Raw genomic sequence first — 24,878 nt, forward strand, 5'->3', positions numbered from 1 at the left:
AAGTGAAGTTAAATGCTACTGTGCGTGCGTGAGTATGCTAATGCTACTGCGTACCGTAGTGTGCCTGCTCGGTGCCTTGCGGGCTGCAAAATTTGTATTGCAAATGCTAATGCTACTGTGTACCCTAGTGCGCCTACTCGGTGCTCAAGACTTCCACATTCCACAAATGCGGAAGTAGAGCATTCTTCCGGGTGCTTCAAATGCCAATTATGAGCAACTTTCATAAAATGAATAGCTGGGGGTGGGGCAATCCGCCTTCTAGTTTATATACCGACATGTACATCTGGCTATATGCTAATACTACTTGGCATGTTTCAGGACTTTTTTCCGTGGGAGTTTTCTGTGTTGGGTGGCAGAAGCAAGGACAGCTTGCCAAGGCATTCTGAAAAGATTACCATCCACCATATGCAGTCAGTTTGATGTTATAGAATCCATATTATGGTCCAATGCATGTTTTCCTCTGCCATCTTGCAGATGGTTTTGTATGGCGGCCTAGCATTCAAATCACATGCACATGCCAATAGGGGTTCCATTTGGCAAGAGGAGCATCAAAATATTGTAAAAATATGTTGGTTGATTGGTTCTGTTAAGATGTCCCATGTGGGAAATAGTTCTAGGAAGATTATTTTGCAGACAGCAGATGTGGAAGGGCTCAGCTGGTGTTTGTGAGTGGACCCTCAAGCTGGTTGCACACTGCTTTTTTTTGCGTTTTGGAAATCCTCAAAAAACGTGTTTCAGGCCAAGGAGAGAAAGAGGAGAGAGAGAGAGCGCAAGGGACCCAGTGGCGACAGTTGCAAAAATCTGAAAAAGTCAACCCTGGTCCGAAAATAAATACGAAACAGGCGGCAGTGTGCAAACATGATTGACATAACACGAGGTCGATATTTTTATTGATGTGCTCCAAAATTTGCTCCGATATTCGGCAGAAAAAAACGCAGCAGTGTGCAAAGACCTTAACGGGTCCATTTCCATGAGTTCACACGGAGAATATGTCTATAATATAGACAGAGGAGATCGTTTTGGTTTGTGTTGTACTCCTCTACTGATGAATATAGACATTATGAATAATATTTAAATAAATATGGATCTCTATTTGCTGGATATTTCACTGAAGGGGATTACATTTCGAAGGATACATAAAAAATATGTTGGGTAAGAGGATGACAACAACTATGCTAATGTTGGTAATATTAACTCACACGTGTTTATTATTGGACCACCGGAATGTTTTCCTTTCAACTTTCATTCAGTGTTTTTCTTTGTCAGTCTGAATCCCATCAGTGGATGGACTGTATGAACTCCATCCTTAACCTCCAGGTTGGGGGACATGCCAGACCAAAGTTGAGTGGGGCCTCAATTATGTATAGGGTTGGGAGGGAGCACTGTGCTAGAATTTCACTCTCACACACACACACACACACACACACACACACACACACACACACACACACACACACACGCACACGCACGCGCACGCGCGCGCGCGCACACACACAGAGTTGGTGATTGGAATAATCTCAGAGGTACAGCCTTCTTGACACATATGCTAATTTGACATGTGGTCTCAACTCCAATCAGCTCGAAATACAGACATGAGCCTAAGCAAATATTACACGTGTGTGGCGCACACATGCACATACACAGGCACGCACGCACGTACGCACGTACGTACACACACGCACGCACGCACACTCACGCACACAAACAAAAACATTCAATGCCTAATAAGCACATACTGTACTGTACACCCCTCAAGTATCCCATCCTACTGTTTCCCAAACAGTGGGTCGGGACCCATTTGTGGGTCGCCGACACATTTTTGTGGGTAATTTTTGTTTCCTATACATATTGTTTTTAAATTAATATTATTCAAAAATATTTTCAAAAAACATTCCCAAAATAAGTTTTTGTCATGAATTAAAAACAAAATTCAATGATTTCTTTTTTTCAGTAATTTCATGAAGAAACCTAGCCTGACACTCAACCTGAATTGACATTTCGTTTCACTTCATTATTCAGTCTGAACTCGCTTCCCCCCAGGGCGATTGCAGGGATGGGCGTTGCCAAAAAGAGGCAGTCTTCAGCGATTGGTTCACCGACCAACACATGACATAGTGTTGTTATCATGGTTGTTATGTGTGACGGCTAGTGGCTAGCCTGTTGCTTGCTAGTGCTACTTGCTAACCAAAGAAACAGTCAGAATAGGAGCACTACGAACTAGTAATCAAACACAACATAACATGCCTGCTACTGGTGTTTCATAGCGAGATCGATAGGGGGAGAGCGGGGTAAACTGAGACACTTTTTACATTTTCTCCCCTATAGGCGAACTAAAAGATATATCAGTAAAAATGTACACATTTACCAGTAATTTGGGATGTTTCCTAACAATGGAAGTTATCAGAACATATTCAAGACAAAAGGCAGAGAAAATATGATTGTTTTAAAAAAAAGTGGTCTTGTGTCGCAGTTTACCCCAGGACCGGGGTAAACCGAGACAGACCAGAGAATCAACGGTAAAGTGATCCACTCACTTTTTTCACTTTAAAACTACCATTAAAACACAAAAACCCAGTTAACCAAGTTAAATATGCACAACACAAAAATTTACATAGCAGAAAGCCTTTTAATAGGGTTTGTCCTGTCATTTCCACCCATGTGTCAAATAATGTGACACATGGGCAGAAAGAAAAACTAAAAACCCTATAAAAGTTGATAGAAGGGTTTACCAAACTTTCCTCAGTTGATCCTTATGTAATTTCTCCTGTAGAATGCATTTCTGCAAAGTATATTGTTGTATTGTGCATAACTAATGAGATAATTAGCAAATTTAGTCCAATATGCTAAATATCTCATTAATTATGCACGACACATAAAAGCATATATCAGAAATGGGTTCTACAGGGAAAATTACATAGGAATCAACAGAGAAAGGTTTGGTACACCCTTTAATCAGGTTTTTACAGCTATCTCCATGTCTATCATGTTGGGATAATGTGAGATAGTGTCTCACTTTACCCCGAAGCAATTGTCTTACTTTACCCCACAGCCACATTTTGGGAAAAGTGGTATCTTTTATCAATTCAGGGTAATCTTCAGCTAGCATCTATCACATGGATTTATAAGTTGGTAGTTCACCAACATGTATGATATAAAATGTTGTCCCTGCGTCAATTTGCTTTGACACAACAGTTGATTATGTGACAGCAAGAAAATTTACTTTTACATGCAAAAAAAACACACACACACACACACACACACACACACACACACACACACACACACACACACACACACACACACACACACACACACACACAAACACACACACACACACACACACACACACACACACACACACACACACACACACACACACACAATCTGGAGCTGGTGTGGATCTGGCTACTCCTGCTCCGACATGGTTTTCAAGCCATGGAAGGATTATTTACTGAGAAGAGCAAACCTATAATCTATCTGGCAACCAGAGATGTGTGTCATTGCGTGTGTGTGTGTGTGTGTGTGTGTGTGTGTGTGTGTGTGTGTGTGTGTGTGTGTGTGTGTGTGTGTGTGTGTGTGTGTGTGTGTGTGTGTGTGTGTGTGTGCGTGCGTGTGTGTGCGCGTATGTGCGTGCGCGTACATGCATGTATTGTGCGGTGCATTTGGCAGACCAACAGTGGACCAGAACTTGAAGAAGTGAAATCACACTGTCTGCAGAACTCCTGCCGCAACTTTCCTCAAATAACAATGATGTCATGTCGGTAACCGGTAACCTATGATGTCATGTTGGTAACCGGTAGCATCCTGCTCTGTGGCCACCGGGTGGTGGCTCATGTTTGTCTAGTAACACCATGCCTCGGGTATGTGTGTGGGTCTACTTGGTTGGGATAATAGCCAGTGGTGGCTGTTGATAATGGAGGGGAAGTGGATCTGGTGGTGGGGCTAACCATATTATGCTTGGAGGATGATGAACACACAACGCACACGCGCACACAGACACGCACACACACACGCACGCACACACACACTCACACACACACACACACACACAAACACACACACACACACACGCACACACGCACGCACGCACGCACGCACGCACGCACACACACCACACATGCATGCACACGCAGTCTCTCAATCTGTCTGGAGCCAACATCATTCTTTTGTATTTTTTTGTATTACATGCATGGCTTTACTTTCTCAGTGTTTCTTTCTTCTTTGTCTCTGTGACTCTGTCCATTCTGTCTGTCTGTCTGTCTGTCTGTCTGTCTGTCTGTCTGTCTGTCTGTCTGTCTGTCTGTCCTTCTCGCTTTTCCCGACGGAGCTTTCTTCAACTTCTCAAGAATGATTCGGTCTGGGTTTCTTTTTCATTCTGTCCCACCCTCATCCTCACCCTCCGCACTGCTATGCGTCTCTGTCTGAGTCTTTATCTTGTCTGTGTCTCTGTCTCCATCTTCCTCTCTCTCTCTCTCTCTCTCCATCTGTGTGCCTGCCTCTCTGTTCCTCTCTGTCTCTCCCTACCCCGCCCCATCCATCTCTCCGTCGCTTCCATCATGCATCCGACAGAGAGGAACAGAGAGCTCATGTGTCTGGTAGCTGGGACTAACTTTCACCACAGTCTACTGCGGGCCCACTGAGGAAGCCGGTGTGGCAATAAACCAACAGAGCGCTTCTGGTGGAAGGGGGAACACATGTGTTCTCAACAGCCCACCACTGACAGACACTCTCTGAGGCCTTGACACACTCCAGAACACAACCACAACCACACCATACTGTAGCTGAACGTCCTCAGGTGCGCTGCCTGGAGATTTAGCTCAGACGTTTGGAAAAATCGATGTAAAATGAAATTATAACATTTACCTCCTCGTCTGACTATCCGGTGATGTTAACGGTAATGGCGCTGAGAGTGGAGATCTAGAAGCAGTAGTGATTGTCTGACCTGTTGTGCTGTAATAGGACAGTGGTTCTCAACCTGTGGGTTTTAACTTAATGTGCAACATTGTTTTCTCACTCAACAGTAAACAAACCAACATAAAGTTTAAGTGTATAGAGGGTATATATATAGCTGATCTACATGCTCACAACGCCTCGCAAGATCAGCTATTTTCACAATAGAACCAAGTTATACAAAATGTAATGCATCAACTCTTGTCAGGGTGGGGGGTCCCCAGTTAATATATGATTATTTTGGGCGCGGCCTGAAAAGGTTGAGAACCATTGTAATAGGCCACCACATGACATTTTCAAGAAATCTAATTTGGTGTAATGCGCAGTACAAAACAGCTAAATTGAACAAAAGCGCCACAGGGGGGGGGGGGGGGAGGCACAGAGCAGAGGAGACAAACTGTCCTTATCAAGAAAGACAGACATGGCTCTCATTCCAGTAAACAGTGATCTCTGCTCAGCAGTGCCATCAGCCTAATCGCTCAAAGAGCCATGACATTAAAAAGTCATTATTTATTTTATTTATGTCCTAGCCCTCTGCTCTCTTTCTTTTTTTCGTTTTGGGGCTTTTTATGCCTTTATTGCGACCGTAGGTCGCACTTACTACAGAAAGCTCCACCAGGTGTCCGTGCGTCAGTCAGTCAGTCAGTCCGTCCATCACACGTCAGACGTCACACTTTTGCCCTGCTCATATCTCCACAACCGTTGCCCCGATCCATGCCAGATTTTGCACACACACTCCTTACCTGCCAAACTACAACCTCCAAGGACCCCCGGAGTTCCAGGGACCCCCAGGTCCCTGGGGGACCCCCAGGTGTAAAAAAAATACCAAATGTGCAAAAATGACCAAATGACCACCCCCACGGGGCTGCTCACGGGGAATTCCCGGGGACCACCCACTCCTGCTACTCCAGAACGGATGCAAAAGTGGTGGCGCCCCCAGTGGAGGACCCCCTCCACTGCAGCTCACATAAAATGCCCTAACTCGGCCTAGGAGCGTCCGGGAGAGCCGGGGCCGGTACCTATTCGTCCGCCAAGGCAACGCGGAGACCCCACCCCTCATTTCTGCACATGGCCCTCTTCTAGCGAGACCTACGGTCGCTTATCTCCCGATTAGGGAGTCTTACTGGTTGATAGGACAGTAGACTGACAGGAAATGGGGGGAGAGATGGGGACTGACATGTGGCAATGATCGTCCGGATCGGGAATCAAACCGGCGACGCCGTCAGGCATGCAGTGCCTATGTGGTATGCAAGACCAGTAGGCCAGCGGGCGCCCCTCTTTGTCTCTCTTACTCTATATTTACAGCACTCTTATCAGGATCTTCACCCAGGTGTGTTTGAAGTAAGGCTGGATAGAAATATGAAACCTATATGACACCCTACAGCAATGGAGGGGATTTGTGGAGAAAAGGGTACATGAATTATGGATGCTATACATAATGCATGTACATATATAGGTGGTTATATTGTACAGTAGACAGGTGATGGATACTGTACTAAAGGAGTTATACAGACCTTAGTGATGGCGATGGCACAGGCATGTCCCCATATCTCTATCAGCTGCTGCTGCCCGAACCTGTAGTCTCTCAGTAGCTCTGTCTCTATGGCTGCCACCTCCACCTTGCTGAGGGAGACAAACAAGACAAACAAGACCAGATGTAGTTACTGTAGTAACACAGGTGTTTTCCTGTGATATACTGTAAGTCACATATTCAGCAGCAGCAGCAGCAGTGGCTTTATTATTAGGATGTTCTTTGTTGCTCTTCCCTTCATCCTGCTAACATCACAATGCCTGGTCTAGATAGATGAACGAATGGATTTATAGCACTGACGAACATGAATCAAATCCTACAATTCCCAGATGGCTTTTGTCGCTTTGGAATTATCTCAGCACCGTACTGTATATCATTACAGAGTTGTGGAAAATCTATCCATAATATCAGACAAGTGACACTGAAATAATAGTTATAGCTGCTGTATGCTGTAGTACTGTACTGAAGGATGAACCACATGGTGGCCCATAAAGTCATAAACAGGTATTTAGGAGAGTGTTACACACAGTTGGTCTGCTCGTGAATGCATAGGATATTTATTTATATATATTATGTCTGGTGTTTTTGTCTGGAGATGATCAAAGCGGTTGCATGTTCCCGGCGGGTATTTACGTGCTGCCCCGATGTCAAGGTCCAGGTCTTGCTTTAATGCACCAGCTTCTGCAGAATGTAGCCATGAAACCAAAATAGCCTTTACAGTTGGACTGTAAGTGTGACTGAGTCACGGTATATATGTCTGTGTAAAATGTGTGACTCACACACAGGCTTTGTATCATAATGTCCCCACACGTTCTTTCTAAATGCACAGCTTCAGGTTTTGCACTTTCAGTCCTGTTCATTGTTTGTGTGATGACAGTGCGACTAGTGCTGTATTTGTGGCTGTTGCCGTTTTTAGAATAGGCGTGCGTGGCACTGCGAGACTGCGTGCGTGCATGTGACAAAGGGTTTTAGGGTGCCTGGCAGGCACAGGATAGTAATAGCCTACATTGTATTTATAAAGCACCTTTCAAAACATGGTTACAAAGTGCTGTACAATCAATGGACAAAAGTAGACACAATCAAGTTAAAAACAAGGTACATAGGAGCAATGAAAATAACAATGACATGCACAAGTGGGTCAGGTAAAAAATAAAATGAATAACAGAATAACACTTCATAAAACAAACTACTGACGAAACAAGTGTGTTTTTAACAATCTCTTAAAACTATATCCACTGACTCACAGCCACAGAACAATGGCCTATTTACTCAGCTTATGAACTCTAAATACTGTAAGATGGGCTCAGATGGGCTCCAGTATACATACTGTACTGCACACTCCTAGTGCACCAGAGACACCTAATGGAGGCGATAAGAACTACAGCCAATGGTGTACAGTAACTAAGTACATTTACTTAAGTAGGCTACTATAAGTACACTTTTGAGTTATTTGTACTTTACTTGAGTAATTCCAGTTTCCAATACTTTTACTTCTACTCCACTACACCTCGGATCCAAATATTGTACTTTTACTCCACTACATTTATTTCAAAACTTTATAGTTACTTGTTACTTTGTAGATTTTGATTCAGCCATATATACATTTTGGCCATTTGAAAATAGCCGATCTACAAGCTCACAATGCGTCGCAATGCAACACTTTGTGAGCTTGTAGATCGGCTATTTTCAAAAGATTTGTATATATTTCATAACTTGAAATGGGACATTCTGCACAATGACTACTTTTACTTTTGGTACTTTTAGTACATTTTGATACCAATACTTTTGTACTTTTACTCAAGTAAATGTTGAGTACATCGTCATCTACATTGCAGTATTGATACTTTTACTTAAGTAAAGAATGTAAGTACTTTTTACACCACTGACTACAGCTTTTCTTGAATTCAATTTACAAAATCCTATGGGAAATTAATGGTACAGTATAGCTTGTACCAATGCAATACTGGAAGATAATTGTCATGGAAGCGCATTGCTGTACTCCGGGCACCCTAAGGGAAGTACAGTATGAGGAAACATATTATTTTGAGTCAAAAGGTTAATTCCACCGCAGGGCAGGCTACCAATGAACATAGCTGTTCAATAATAGATATTTCTAATTTGTATGCAGCCCGTATAGGATGGTCTCAATGTTGTTGTACACCGCAGGATAGTGTGTGTGTGCGTGTGTGTGCGTGTGTGCGTGCGTGCGTGCGTGCGTTGTGTGCGCGCATGTGTGCATGCATGCATGCGTGTGTGTACTGACAAGAAATAGGTCATATTACAAATACAAAATATTAATAATTGACTCACCAAAATGTTTCCAAAACTTTACAGTAAAGAATATTCCTGGGGCCAAAATATATGTATATTTTTTTGTAAATATAATTTTGGAACACAACTGTGAAATAGTATGTTTAATATGCATCAGTCTATTGATGTCTTTTCGCATTACTGCCTTTCAGGATTCTGCAAAGAAAATCGGTGTATGAATGTGTGTGATCAAGATAGCCATTATCTCCCTCAGCAGAATGTGTGACATTTGCCTCTATCATTTATCTATTCTTGTGTACAGTATGTATGTGTATTTGCTTTCATTGTTTTGAGCGTCTCTTAATACAGGCTGTACCTCAAAGATTGTGTGTGTGTGTGTGTGTGTGTGTGTGTGTGTGTGTGTGTGTGTGTGTGTGTGTGTGTGTGTGTGTGTGTGTGTGTGTGTGTGTGTGTGTGTGTGTGTGTGTGCGTGCGTGCGTGCGTGCGTGCGTGCGTGCGTGTGTGTCAAACAGACAGCACAGCCTGATTGCAGCTGCTGGCATTTACCTGCGCCAGTGAAGAAGCAGCAGCTGTCGTCCCCAGCTCCCCTCGGGGAGCTTTCCTGACTTACTGTGACAAGATGATCTTTGGAAAGTTCACCTTAGTCCATAGGGTTTGCTCTCTGCTCTGTTCTGCTGTCACAGCCCTGAAGCTGACGGCTCAGTTAATCTGTAGAGGTGGCATTGATTACACTGTGGTTTGTTTGTTTTGCGTGTATTTCAATGGAGAGGGACAATTTGATGCCATACCCGCTGGGAATGATGACCGCTGGGAACACATGTTGGGCCTTTTCCACCAAAAGAACCTTGGTTCAAGAACCATTGCCGTTCAACTTTCTTGGAACCTTTGTTCGTTCTTGCGAACCGGCCGTGAACCGGCTTGCGTTTCCACCAGATTGAACCAGAGGAACCAAGGATTTTGTGGTTCCCGTTCCGAACCAACTTTTACGGTTCGGAACCATCTCGGTTCTCTAGCTCACCTCGGGTTCATCCCATAGGCGGGAGAAAGAACCCGAACCTGGTTCTTTGCTGGTCGGAAAGCTCCATTTACAGATAGTTCTGGACGCTTCCCTAAATACGCAAAAGGCAGTTATCAGGGACGTGCTAGCCATTGGGAAAAGCGGGACAACTCCCGAACGGCCGATTAATTCCCGGCCGGTCCAGGCCGGCCATTAAGAAAAAAGATTAAATAAAATGTCGGCCTTCGTTCCATTTTGGGGGCTGGGCGGCCAACAAAGTAAATCGTCACTGTCGGGCTCAAATTTGTAATTCTTTTCCCAAAGTAAAGCCCTGCTTCATCATACAAGGCCGTCGCACAAAAGTAGTGAAAACAGCAGATCTACAAGCACACAACGCCTCGCACAGTTTAAATCATTTTTAAAATGAGAAATACAAAACAAACAGTTTTGGACATACAAGGTTTCCACCCGACAACGACGAAATATAACTCATGCAATTGGCCCACTGGCTTGTCACTTGTCATGATCTGAAATGGCAAATCTTTGAGTAGTAGCACCGCTATGGAGAGAGATCTCTCTCTATAGCGTGCTAACCTCGCCTACCAGGCTTTCTGAGAAAAAGCCTGGTGTTCGTTCACAACAGGCAGTTTGGTTTCCGCCTAGAGCGCGGAAACCACTAGAAGAAGCGGCGTCGCTTTGATTTGGTTCCCTCTGTTTGTTTCCCCAATACCTATTAAAATGCTCAAGTGGCCTAATGTAGTCTTGCCAGTCGCTAAAAGTTGGACTAAAAGATGCATATACCAAACGAATCTTTCAAAAGCAAAACTACTCAGCATCAAGGAGTTTATTAGGTAGGCCCTAAAAGTGTGTCCTTGAGCGCAGGGGAATATTTTGGGTTAAAACTGAATCCAGTTTGATCTTTCCGGCAAATTGTAGTCCTTTGAGTACTACAACGTGACGTTTTGTGGTTTCCGCTCCAGACCGGTTACAAACCCGAAAAGTGAAGTGATCCCAGTAGCGTGCAATGAGGGCCTCTCCAACTCTTTTTCCCAGGCTGAATCAGGGGCCCAGAACACAGGGTTATACACAATTACGCGCGGATATTTTGCATGTTTAGAAGGGAATTACTATAACTGAAAGCCCCCCCCCCCCATAGCCCCCCACACACGACTCCATGCCCCCACCACCTCCGCCCCATACCGCCAGCATCTTCTACCAAGCAGTTCCTACTTGAAAGCCTTTCCTCAGGGGGAGACTAGTCTGTGTCCCTTTTATGGATTTTATAGATATCTCCTGGAGAACCGCTGATCCTGCAGACTTCACACCGGGTCACCGCACCCTCTCAGGTCCTCAGGGACAGATCAGTCAGATGGTTCAATATGCGGGGAACAGATACACAGAGATTCCACATGGTATACTAGTGTAGATAAATAATGTATATCACAAGTAATTCCTTTCTTTACCCACTGAAAGGTAGGGTTTTCCCATCTCAAGGCGTTATATTAACACGAGGGAGCAGCACAGGGCATACAGCCATACACCGTGTCAGAATGAAGACTTACAGTAACAATATACAACTATCTATTTCCAAGCACCTTTGATGTTTATAGCTAGGAGGAAGCCAAGCCTTTCCAACAGTAACAAGCGTTTAATCCCCCAAAGGTTATGGAATTCCTCCAATGCCCTGGAGAGCTTTGGAAACCCTGCAGGTCCAATCTTTGAATAGACACATTTCTGCTCTTAGTGCAGGTCAGATCCACAGCAACCTTTGGAATGTTCCCACACTCAATACTGTGTAGCTCCTGCTGCTCAGAGGGGGGAATCCAGTATACTGTAGTTAGTATGGAAGAAGCTATATAAGCTATAGCCTATATTTGCATTAGTGTGTGCGTGCGTGTGTGCGTGCATGCCTGCCTGTGTGTGTGCGCGTGTGTGTGTGTGTGTGTGTGTGTGTGTGTGTGTGTGTGTGACTGTGCGTGTGCTGCTATTTGTTCCAAAGCGACTGCAAAAGATTGCTGCAATTTGTTTCAATTAAGCAATATTACACGAGAGGGTGTGCATTATCGCGGTTATTTGTCCCGACAGCCTTGCAGCAGGAACGAGCCGAAGGCGAGTTCCGTAGGCAGGGCTGAAGGGACAAATAACCGCGATAAGGCAGACCCTCGAGTGTAATATTGCGATTATACAACCGTTGCCCTTAAAAAAAACACGTCAACTTCCTTTCATTGTAATTAAGATATTCGATAGGAATTTGTAATTTGCCTCATTTAGCGACTATATCTCTCGGTCGTCCTCAGACGAGCTTCCATCGGAGTCTCCAATCGCTTTCAGCTCCCGCATCCTTCTTCAGGACGTCCACATACGTTAACGCGGAACGTCCTCGCGATCGATGCCCGCGCGTTGGTTCCCACAGGATCAGCCTGCTGGCCGGGAGCTCCCGATGTCTGTGGCAGTGGCCGGCCAGCTTCATCCTCCTAGCTGCTACCTTCTTGCTGAGCCTCGGCAGTTGCCTGTACAGGTCCTTGTTGGTAATGTGGATGTTCTGGTCCACATTCAGAACAGCTCGTAGCATTCTGGTGTAGCACCCATCCAGGGACTTCTGCAGGGTGGGTGTCAGGGTCCAGCTTTCGCAGCCATACAGGAGGGAGGACAGACTCCACAGTGGCGTGGAATAGGCTCAGCTTTATGTGTCGGGGGAGATTTGAGCACCACACTCTTGACATGCCGTTCAGGGCTCTCCACGCTAGTGCCTTCCTGACCTTAAGGTCCTGTTCTGTGGAGTTCATCCAGGAACCCAAGTATTTGAAGTCATTGACCTCTCGCAGAGCGTTGCCATCTGATGTTGTAATCGGCGGATGGTCCATGTGGATGTTATAGGTGATTACCTCAGTCTTCTTTGCATTCAGTCTGAGGCCTTAGCACATTCCACCTCCACTCTGTTCAGGAGTTCCTGCACCTGCTCCACTCGGTCAGACACCAGGCAGATGTCATCTGCGTAGTCTAGGTCTGCCAGGGCTACAGCAGAGTTTCTACTAGACTTCCTTGGTGTAATTGTGAAGCCAAGCTCCTGCTCCCGCCCGTTGATGGCTTTCCTGAGCGTGTAGTCCGGAGCTATGATAAAGAGGAAGGGGGCAAGACTGTATCCCTGCTGCACCCCTGCTAGGATTTTGAACTCCTCGCTGATGCCATCTGGGGTTACGACCTTGGCTCTTGTGCCCTTGTACATGGCCTCTATGGCCCGAAGTAGATTCGGGGGGACTCCGTAAGCCTTGAGGATTTTCAGCATTATGCCTCTGTCTATTGAATCAAATGCCTTTTTGAAGTCAATGAAACATAGCACTGCTGTCAAGTTGTTCTTCTTCACCTCCTCAATGATTCTCCTTAAGGCCAGGATCTGGCCTACGGTGGTCCTTCCCTTTCTGAAGCCATTTTGGTTGTCCCTCAGGTGTGGGACTATATGTCCCTGAACTTCACATGAAAACCGCTATAGCCTAGCCGCCTATTATAGCGTGGGGAGAGAGGCGCGCTTACTCTTTTTCGTGACAAACGCAGCTGATTTCTTTATTTGATGAGACAGTGCAGTAGTGCTCAATATAGGCACGGTTGGAGAGCCTGTTTTCCACTGAGAGCCCGACTACCTGTTGTATAAAAAGCTTTGTACCCTGTATTTACAGTACAACATGTATATAACAACACAATGTGACATATATAGCACATAGCACTGTTTACACAATGCTGTATCCCCTCCAACTGTATAATACGTTCCCCATTTTAACTGTTTTTAATATATTTTGATGACACTTGCTTTGGCAATGTAAACGTAGCACGTTTCCTCATGCCAATAAAGCTCCTTTGAATTGAATTGAATTAAATTGAATTGCGTGGGTGTGTGTGAGAGAGAGAGTTCCGCTGTAAGGGCACTCAGGAGCATGGCTGTGTGTTGTTGCAGCAGTCATGCTGTGATGAGACAGTAACAAGCTGCACGGTCCCTGCGGTCCCTCCCTGGAGGATGACTTAATTGCCCCAAGCTGTGATGGATGGGCCACATGTGTGTAACCTCCTCTGGAGCCCTGCTCAGCTGTGATCATATCGCCCTTAATGAGTCTGTTTACTCAGCTCGCCACGTCATAATTCTGTCTCTACGTCTCCTTCTGCATCTCTCTCTTTCTCTCTCTCTCTCTCTCTCTTCAATTCAAAGGACTTTATTGGCATGAGAAAACAGACGTTTACATTTCCAAAGCAATCAATATAAGGTTCAAGGTTCAAGGTTCAAGGTTGTACTTTATTGTTACGTCTTTTGTACAGGTACATAAGAGTAAAACGTATTCTTTTTCAGCTTCCTTACAGACAAATCCATCAAAATAAAATATGTACAATTGAAAGGGGTGAAACTCGATGTAGACAGTGCAGGGATCGCTCTCTCTCTCTTTCTCTTTCTCTCTCTCTCTCTCTCTCTACACTACACATAGCCCATGCACTAATATACCTGTACCTGTATCACGAAGACATTTTTATTTTTTATCTATGCTCATTATTTCTGCATGGGCTATAAATATCATCGTTTAATAGGCTATAAATACCGAAAGGGCTACAAAGAATAAGGTATAGGTGCTGTGAGGGTACAGACTTTACAAATGAAACAAAAACAATACACACGACAACGTAACTGTGAGAGCGTTGACTACACAAACACAAATAGACACAAACAATAAACACAAAAACACACATAAGCAATACTTCAGCACAAATACGACACTCTCACCTAATTAATGTTTGTTTAAAATCTGCATGACTGACATGAACACGCACACATGCGAGGCGCACTAATAAAGCATATGGGGTCCAGAGTGACAGCTAATATACCATGTCTAACATTGTGCTCAGTGGAGTGTCACAGGGAGTAATACAGTTGCTGTGTGATAATTGAAGAGTGTCACGAAGAACTCTGCTACAAGAACCAGTGCAAGAGCCCAGAATAGATGTTATTTTTATCACCCCACTCACTTAATCCACTGTTTCATCTAATCGTCACGTCTCATCTCTGCTAAGACACCAAGAGCCAAAATGTCTCCAATAGTGTGGTCACGTGATGTTATTTGGTGGAATTGCTCCAATCGTTTGAAGTGCTGGAAGGTGGTCATTAATTAGTCAAATTCCTTTCTTAACAGGGGAGGAAGATAACACGGTATACACCCCTCATTAGTCCTTCATCCGTGTCTCGCACGCTACACACACTGTCTTTTTCTCTTTTAATGTTTACTTGCGCGCTGTTACATGCAAGTCTACATGGCTGTTCATCCCCAGCGAATGCACACAAACACAATGTTAAGGAGTACAATAGGTATCCTTAACCAAGTGAAAATTGCGGCATTTTATGTGCGCTGCAGTGGCAGGGGGTCCTCCACTGGGGGCGCCACCACTTTTGCATCCGTTCTGGAGCACCAGGAGTCGGTGGTCCCCGGGAATTCCCCGCGAGCAGCCCCGTTGGGGTGGTCATTTGGTCATTTTTGCACATTTGGTCATTTTTTACATCTGGGGGTCCCCCAGGGACCTGGGGGTCCCTGGGGCTCCGGGGGTCCTTGGAGGTTGTAGTTTGGCAGTCAAGGAGTGTGTGTGCAAAATTTGGCATGGATGGGGGCAACGGTTGTGGAGATATGAGCAGGGCAAAAGTGTGACGGACTCACTGACTCACTGACTCACTCACTCACTCACTCACAGACAGCCGGTGGAGGTTTTGGTAGTAAATGCGACCTACGGTCGCAATTAAAGAAACCTTGAACCATACTCCTCTCCATTGAAAACCCTTTCATAACTCATGAGGTAAGTGGCAAGTGCCATATGGGGCAATGATCATTCAACACCATTACAGTTCTCTACAAACCATGGGAATTTCAATAGGCCTACGTGATCGAGGCCGAGGGAGCTGGAAAATAGATGTGAAAATGCCACGCAAGAACAAAGCACCATCTTTAAGCAGTCACCATGTCTGTTCAACAGTTCTCCAGACATCCATTTCATCAGAATTTGACCTGATTCTGAAGTAAATTTGAGTAGTGCTAAAAGCATGGCAATCAAATCTCCAGTAAAAGGTGCAACTCCTGTGCGAGGACGGACTAACACTTATTACATTTCAATTACCTCATTTTACTTGTCCTGAATTCCCCTCCAAGCAGAATTGCCAGTCACACCAAACTTTAATTCTGCCTATATGAGGGCGGGGAACAATATAGGAACAGATTTGTATTTATTATTTTTTTGCAGAAATCTGCAAATGGCAACAAACCGATCCGTTTGAAAATCATTAGCAGACTCAAAGGTGTGACCGTACCCTTAGGGTGTAATGCTACCTATGAGGGCGGATTCTGTCAATGCTTTTCAATGGGAATTTCTGCAAAAAAGGCCCCATTCCCATTGAAATGCATTGGCAGATTCCACCCTCATAGGTGGAATAAAAGTGTGGTGTGACCGTGCCCTAAAGCTGTATTTTGGCCTGCTTTATTTACCTTTCCACCAACGTTTGAACATCTCTTTGTTGGTGAATCTCATCCTCGTGGCGAGCTAGCTTTTTCTGATTGAGACTGCAGGGTCAACTTGAGCTCTGTATTGTATGAGTTTCATATATGACCTCTGACCTACACTTTTCATGTCAACGGTTTATTTAATGTCAAAGTTATACTATCTAAGAACTGCAGTCTGCCAGTCTCTGCCTCTCCCTCCATCTTGTGTTCGACCAAAGCAACAGTGATATGGGATTATTGAGATTACTGAAATATGACATCAACAACAACTCTCTGGATATGAAGATATGAACCGTTGCCCCGATGTGGATTCATGTGTGAAGATTGGAAAAACATCTGTGACCTCACCTTGGTCACTATGGTCATCTTGTTATTGTCATATTATTGTGAACATCTTGTCATCTATTATTGATAAGAACACTTTGAGCTTTAAGAAAGCTTTGTCCATTCTGTAATAACGAGAGAGAGAAACCTAACTTCCTGTACTGTACCTTATGCCTGATATCTCTCAATACAATAATGACTATGACATTCTCGTGTCTTATTTCTTTGAATTCATTCTTTGTTCTTGGGAGATATGAAAAATAATATTTTAAAGAGACTATTCTTGAAAGAAATATTGAGCAGGGTTAATTATTTGGGTTGAATGTAATTGTCTTCCTTGTAGTTTTCTCACAGAAGGTTAATAGTCCAGGCCTGGCGGCAGGACTCAATGGCTTAGCCTGCCGTGAGCTTAAGTGAAGGTTGCGACCATAAGCAAATGTGTGTTTCAGGGGGTCTTTATACCAGGACGATTGGAAACGCTGCCGGTCTCGTTTTGGATTTATTACCCAAAAAACGTCGCGTTTACACCTTGTTGTTGGTTCGTTTTTCTGTGTTTATACTACAAGTTGACAACGCATGAATTCAAGCAAAATGTGTCATGTTCCCAGCCTACATAGGCCTATACTGTGTATTTACCCTTCAACTATAAAATATAGGCCTATATTGTTTTTAATGAGACATGCTTTGTAATTAGGCTATGCTCCCAAATCCATATTATTATCATCTGTTCGCATATTCAATGAGTCCCGCAAAAGGAGGTTTTTAGCGAGGTGAAGTGAAACACCAACAAAAGTCACCTGGAAGATGAAGGTCGGAACATTTATAGCCTATGGAGCATATTTCTGGACATTATCTACGGGGATGGGCTATATTAAGTGAGTTCTGTCTTCTAGCTGCAACACAGAAGTATAACGCACCATGCGAGGCAACTAACGGAGTAGGCTAGCCTACAGAGGCACATATGGGTATGGTAGTCTACCATACCTTGATTACAAGGGAAAATAATAAAATGTACTTCTTAAAATAAATTCATCATGCCTGTTGCTAAGTATTGGCAACAGTCATGTTGCCATACCTTAGCTCTTACTGAACTGACGCACTGCACTGGGATGCGGCGCAATGGAGGATGATGTGCCGTCGCCGTTGCAAAATAAACTAACGGAATAAATTAATGAACTGACGCCATACGCCACTGGCAGTCTGTTATTTCACTGGAAGTCACAATCATAGCCTTCCGTTATGGCTTTAAGTAAATTGCCTAGTTTGGAAGCAACATGCGTGCCTTAAGAGGAGGCTAGACGCACTGGAGAGAAAAAGCGACATGATTTCTTTGACTGGAGGAGAGGGAGCGAGGATATGGAGGAAGTTTTTGTGATGGTCTCTGACTGACTGGACAGTTATGTTTATTCTGTCTGTCTGTCTGTCTGTCTGTCTGTCTGTCTGTCTGTCTGTCTGTCAGCAAGACTCAGCATATTACAATAACTCACTCATTACCTGAAGTCCGCTGCGTCTGTGATGTGGCGCGGTGCATGAAGAATTAATCCAGTATTTTTTGGTGAGAAGTTGAAAAAGGGGGACGCAAAATAGTCATTAATCATAGCTTTGCTTAGAATGGAATACCATAGCCTAATGGTTTAATTTAACTTTGCGGAGAGGAGAGCTGTTGCAACTCCGACAGGCCAGCTAGGGTACCAGCCCAGGTGCGACGACTTGTGCGTAATTAGACATTTTTAAAAGGCTTTCATATAGACTACTCCTGACATTTTTCAAATGAGGTTTGTGCTAATAGATCACTGGGCTATTTTCTGGGTTTTAATTAGGCCTACAACAACACAAATAATAATAATACATTTTCGGTTAGTCTGACAGACTGACACTTATATGCAGCAGGGGAAGGGGAGCAGAGGAGGGGGTGCTATGACATCATCGCACTCTCCCTCACGGCCGAATTCCGATATTACACCGTTGCGAAACTGATGCGAAACCGCAGAAATGCACTTTCAGAGCCGAATTCGGAAAAGTATCGGTTAGGGTCATGAAACCGCGTGTGTCAAAATGGCCGAATCAATAGTAAAAACTATCGTCTACAAAAAAATCGACCTCATGTAATGACCCCCTCAAGCAAGTTGCCTTTGTTTTAGAGTATTTGCAACTCAGCAAAACCGGTAAAACCGGTTTCACAGATGCAGAGGGGCAAGGTGGTAAGCATGAGGGGGCCCTGCCGCCCGTGCCGCCGGGCCTACAGTGGAAGTCAATTTATCTACTGTAAGTACAAGAATATTTTAAAACATTCCAGTTGGTGCTGTGAATACAATCATTCAGTTCATGAATAGCATCCTCTGTCCGCACACAACCAATTTGCGCTAAACTTTCCCTCCCTTGAGGGAACATTTTCAATCCAATTTTACATAATTTATGCTAACTTTTGTGGTCATGGCAAGATCGGTATCATCGTTTAAACCACTTTTGTTTGTATTATTTAATTTACAGTACTTTCTAAATCTATTTTGAAGGATGCAATAAAAATAAAGTGTATGACTATTTAGTCTTATGAGAAGCAACTTGCAGTGACTAAGCAGACAGGAGTTCAATGTTTTGCTCAAGGACAATTTTGTAGAACCAGGCTATTGATGAAAACATGGCTTTTCACATGATGAAAATAAAAAAATCTATTTGAAAATCTATTTGTCACTACAGTGTGGAGACAATCACTATGTGTCCACAGTATATCATTTTTGGATGCGTTTTGTAAATCTTGAAATACTGTATATGACATTTATTTCCTGTGTGGGTTCAGTTACAGGACAGTAATAGCCAGGCCAATGACGCTCAACTACAAACATTAAGTATGTAATGTAGTACAAAATAACTTTTACCTTTCATCTTTTGCATTTCATTGCCTCTCATTTCCCTCGCTGTTTCCTCTGAATTCCATTTCGATATTTATTAGCTGCGACTAAGCAACTAGTATTCAGTGATTCTGAACCTTTTGACTTGGACGCCCACCACGGCGCCCAGGGGTTCGAATCCGCTACGGTGCATCCGGCTTGGCCGAGCATCTACAACATCGGTTCTCAAGGGGGTCTTTGAGGGGGTCCTTGAGGGTGTCCCTATCAAAAGTAGTTAATATAGCATCACAATCATTTAACAACTTTATCCATTTGTACGTTTGGCTATTCAGAAATAGCAGATCTACAAGCTCACAGATTTGCGCCGCGCTGCGAGCTTCTATATGGACGATGATACATGAAAGAAGAGGAAGGAATTATGCTACTAAAAACTATTAATTTACCAAATTGTTCACCGGCTGACCGTCTGTCATGCTGACATCACTGATATTAAACAGTGTCGCCACCATGGTAACAATGCCCAACTGACATCACTGACTGACATCACTACAGTGCCCAAATTTGGAGATGACATCACAGACTGGCCTGGACACAGAACACCATATATGGGCATAAAAGAGTGCCAGCTAGACAGACGGATACAACGGGTATTACAACGGGCACCGGTCTGGTATATAACGAAATGAAACGACAGGTATATAAGAACGGAATTGGCCCATGTTCGGGGGAGGGAGGGTGATATTTTTCACTGCACGTCCTCCTATGGGCTGGCTGGGGCTGAGCCTATCAGCAGGGGATGTTGAGCGACAGGAGTAGGCTGGAGGCGCTACTACTTCCTCCCAGTGGGGGCTCTTTCATGGTGGGGGAGCCAGTAGGGTATAGAACACTAGTCTAGTGGCAACACAGAAATGTGTGGGGAGAAATGTATTGGCACAACTAAAGTGAGGAGGAACAATTAACAATGACAACTCTAAATTTAAAAGAAAAGAAAAAAATGGCAGGTGAGCTAGTTGTGGCAACACAGATGGCGAAAAAGAAATTAATTGGCACAACAGGGAGACATTTGTTATTCACTAGTCTAAATGTAGAAGAAGAAAAAAAAGAGTTACAGACCCATAGCAGTCCATTTGGACCCCTTGTTGGTCCCTGGACCAAACATTGAGAACCAGTGAGCTAGTGGGGGTTGCCATGATGTCATTATTCCGACAGCCCTTTGGTCCAACTGGCCCCATTATAACTAACCCCATCCCTGACCTCACTCTAACCTAATGGCCGGAATAATGGGATGTCGGAAATTATGAGCGAACCCTCATAATTTCGACATGCCATTATTCCATTAGGACATTAGGTTGGTGTGAGGTCAGGGGCCGCCGGCATAGGTGATTTTAGCCTCTGTCAAGGGGGGGGGGGGGGGGGGGGTACTGTACGGTATTGTACAGTCATTATTATTGTCGTTTTCAGGGGAAAGAATTATGCTCGTTAAATCTTGCAGGGCAGAACAGAGATCAAAGGGAGAGAGCTCCGTACATGGTGGTCACTTTATTAACGCCTTGTTATAAGCAGGCTTTCATTACAATGCCTAATGCCACTTGTATGCAAATGACAAATCCGAATCGATGAATTAATCGGAGAAAGTAAAAGGAAAAAAAAAACATGTTTTTTTTGTTTTTTTTCTTTATCAATAGATCAGAACTGTGTGCAAGCGCTCACAATACGTTTTGAGCTTGTAGATCTGCTATTTTCAAGCATTTTGTACTTTTATCTTTGGTGCTTTAAGTACATTTTAATGCCAACACTTTCATACTTTTACTCAAGTACATTTAGAATTCCTGACTTTTACTTGTAACAGAGTAGGCCTACTTCTACATTGCAGTATTGATATTTTTTCCACCACGGAAAATAACATGGCAGTGTCACTGATTATTTATGTATTAAATAATGCTGTCCGGATCTGTACATACGTTAATGAGTGTTCATTTTGAATTCTTTGCATGTTTGTGACATTTCTATATTATTGTTGCGCTCGTCCATAATTATATCTGCCTCCACTCGACACCTCCATCTATTCTACTTCCACCTGTGCTCTGATGGAGGCTCACAACCCACGCAGAGAGAGAGAGAGAGAGAGAGAGAGAGAGAGAGAGAGAGAGAGAGAGAGAGAGAGAGAGAGAGAGAGAGCGCGCGCAGGGTGAACACATGGGAGATGGCTCATCCTGTTTTTTAGCTCTCAAATCTATTGGTTATGCTCTTTCACACATGCAGTTTGGCCGTTTGAACACCTAGTCCCATCACGTCAGGGACCAGCGAGCACTGCATAGGGTGGTGCACTCGAATGCAGTGGTGGAAAGTAACTATTAGTACATCTAACATATAATTTTCGGAATGTCTGAGTGAGTGTCTGTCTGTCTGTCTGTCTGAGTGTCTGAGTGTCTGTCACAGCGTTTCTCCTCAATGGCTGGAGCAATTGATCTGAAATCGCATCACCATAAGCATATGAACACACCTGAGATAACTGTGAAGCCCGTTTGTCACTTTCACAAATCATATGCTGTATATTAGCATTTTAATGGTGTATCTACTATCTATTCTGCATCTAGCATGAGGCTTATCTATTCTGCATCTAGCATGAGGCAACATGTTTAACCAGCTGTGTGCGTGTGTGTGTGTGTGTGTGTGTGTGTGTGTGTGTGTGTGTGTGTGTGTGTGTGTGTGTGTGTGTGTGTGTGTGTGTGTGTGTGTGTGTGCGCACACGCGGGTGGGGGGGTTGTCTGGCCCCGTTATAGATGTTGTCCAAAAATCATGCAGATCGGTACACAGTATCTCTGTAGCCATTAAACGAAACGGGTATTTCTTACATTGATGCTCCTACATATTATCATGTAAGCACCAGTTAAAGTTACTTTCCATCCCTCATATACTGTGTGCACAGTGCACACCCCATAACCCACACACTGCACATCATTTCAGAGCTCATATCTTTGAACGGGTAAGGGCTAGTTTACTTAATGTACTTAAGTACAATTTTGTGGTATTCATACTTTACATCAGTATTTCCAATTTCCAATACTTTCACTTCTACTCCATTACATCTCAGATCCAAATATTGTACTTTTACTCCACAACATTTATTTGAAAACTTTAGTCATTAGTTACTTTTCAGATATAAATTATATTATTATAAAACATACATAACCCACTTTAGCCCTATTTTATACCATGGCTTTTTGAAAATCGCGATGCGTTGTGAGCTTGTAGATCTGCTATTTTCAAACAATTTGTACTTTTACTTTACTTTACTTTCCTTTACTTTTACTTTAAGTTAAAATAAACTGATGATCGTGCTGTCAAACAATGAAACTACAGTACATGGATGGGATCTATGAACAGGTTATGGGGCGTCCCTCCCTGCTTCATCTCTCTCTCAGAGGATCCTTGGCCTGAAAACGTTGAAGACCCCTGCTGTGAAGATTGTTTTTATCCACCCAAAGCTCTCAATACAGTTGTTAATGCCCTTGTCTCCTTTCGTTCAGATTACTGTAATGCCCTTTAACGCCTGTCTCAGCCAAAGCTCCCTGATGCATCGCCCCCCGATGTTGCCAGCTAAATTCATCACTGGTACAAGGAGGTCTGAACACAGAACTCGTTTTAGCTGCCAGTCAAAGTTACTTTATTTATATTTTTTAAAGATATTAAAGATATTATTATTATAGTGTATAGTGGAGATGGACAGGAAACAGGGAGAGAGAGAGATGGGGAGAGACATGCAGCAAAGATCATCAGGGACAGGACTCGAACCCACAATGCGTTGCCAGGCTACATTAGAGCCTGTTAAAGTGCCCGTTCCGGGCCAGTCAAATGTATAATTGCTTTAGAGAGCTCTTCATGGTCTGGCACCTACAGTGGGTAAATGGCGCATTTATATATCGCTTTGTACATTATCTTGACAAACCTTTCAAATCTTGAGGAATAGGCCTACATTCAAACTTGAGCAGAGCTACAGAATAACAAGAATAACAAAACAAAGGGCAGGGCATCCAACTCATCATGTCATAAACCCAACCTTCACCATTAGCACAAAGATAATCACATTTATGGCTGCCCATCCTTTTTCCAGCTAAGAGGCTCCGGCCATAAGTTTAGGCGTCTTGCTGATGTAATAGAATATTCCAGCTAAGCACCACTTAGGAAGGAGAAGGCGTGGGGGTCTCTCATCTGCTAAAGTCTTATGAGTGTATTAAGTAGTGCTTTCAGCACTCATCATCGCAGTGGAGCTTCCTGGGCTAGCCGTCATGGAGTGATACGTTAATGTGCATGCCCTTTAAATAATGCCCTATTAGCGTTACAAATGAATGGCCAAAAGCCTATCACTGGTGTGTGTGTGTGTGTGTGTGTGTGTGTGTGTGTGTGTGTGTGTGTGTGTGTGTGTGTGTGTGTGTGTGTGTGTGTGTGTGTGTGTGTGTGTGTGTGTGTGTGTGTGTGCGTGCCGTGCGTGCCGTGCGGGCGTGCGCCTGTGTGAGTATGGGTGTGTGAGTCTGTCAATTTTGCGCTTTTGTTCTGTCCTCATCAGTTTAAGCTCTAGTGTAACTACAGGAAGTGTTGCAACCTCCGGCTGGGCAGAGACAACCAATGGAATAGCCTATAGTTGAAGCCAGGGAGGGAAAGGAAGAGCAATAGAGAGCTAAAAAAGTGGGTTTCAGGGGCTTACTGCACCGTTTTAGCGATACTTCAGCAGGCTGACAACAATATATCGGTGCTGTTACTTGCAATATTACAGTGTTGAATTTTTGGCCAGGCATTTGGTGCCCCCCAGAGCTTGGTGCCCAGGGCTGCAGCCCCTAAAGCAGGAGCTGGACAGAGAAGAAGAGTTAGATGGATGTTTGCGTGTGTGTGTGCATGCGTGCGTGCGTGCGTGTGCACGTGCGTGACAGCAAGATCATAAGATCTTGTACTGTATGAGTTGCAATTTTTTACAAACCATTCTTAAAAAGGGTCAGTTGGCAGGAGTGAAGTTGCTGCAAACACGAGTTCTAACGGAACAGATAAACAAAACTCAAGTATCCCAAAAAGCTTCCAGCCAAAAGACAGATTTATGCATCAGAGAAAGCTTTTTATAAAAACAATATTTCTGTCTACAAAGCACAGACAACCTCCAAGCAAACAGGAAACTGGGAATTAATGTGAGGGGGTGGTGTTGTCTGCTAGTATGAAGAACATTTATATCTTTGTTTATATCTACTGTAGTTAAATTTGGAAGAGCGCGCACTTGTCAATTGACCCAAGCATCATGACCATCATGTGACACAGAGACAAGCAGACTGGCTGTATTGTATGTAGGCCTACTGTACTATCGTGGTGTGTGCTACAGTATACTATATACCGTACATATACTGTATATACACACATGTGTGTGTGTGTGTGTGTGTGTATGTGTGTGTGTG

The 24,878-nt window shown here is 43.8% G+C and overlaps 1 protein-coding gene across 1 annotated transcript in view; it reads right to left on the reverse strand.

The window, feature by feature from the left end:
- yjefn3 (YjeF N-terminal domain containing 3) overlaps positions 1-24,878 on the reverse strand; it is a gene marked incomplete at both ends in the record, with an annotated part of 110,469 nt that overhangs the window by 26,270 nt on the left and 59,321 nt on the right. The window contains one exon of the mRNA XM_080730709.1: positions 6,465-6,573. Within this exon, the coding sequence (XP_080586835.1) occupies positions 6,465-6,573 (109 nt within the window). The remainder of the gene's footprint in view (positions 1-6,464; positions 6,574-24,878) is intronic.

The sequence above is a fragment of the Nannobrachium achirus genome (assembly GCF_963921795.1).
Source record: "Nannobrachium achirus genome assembly, chromosome: 1".
NCBI lineage: Eukaryota > Metazoa > Chordata > Actinopteri > Myctophiformes > Myctophidae > Nannobrachium > Nannobrachium achirus.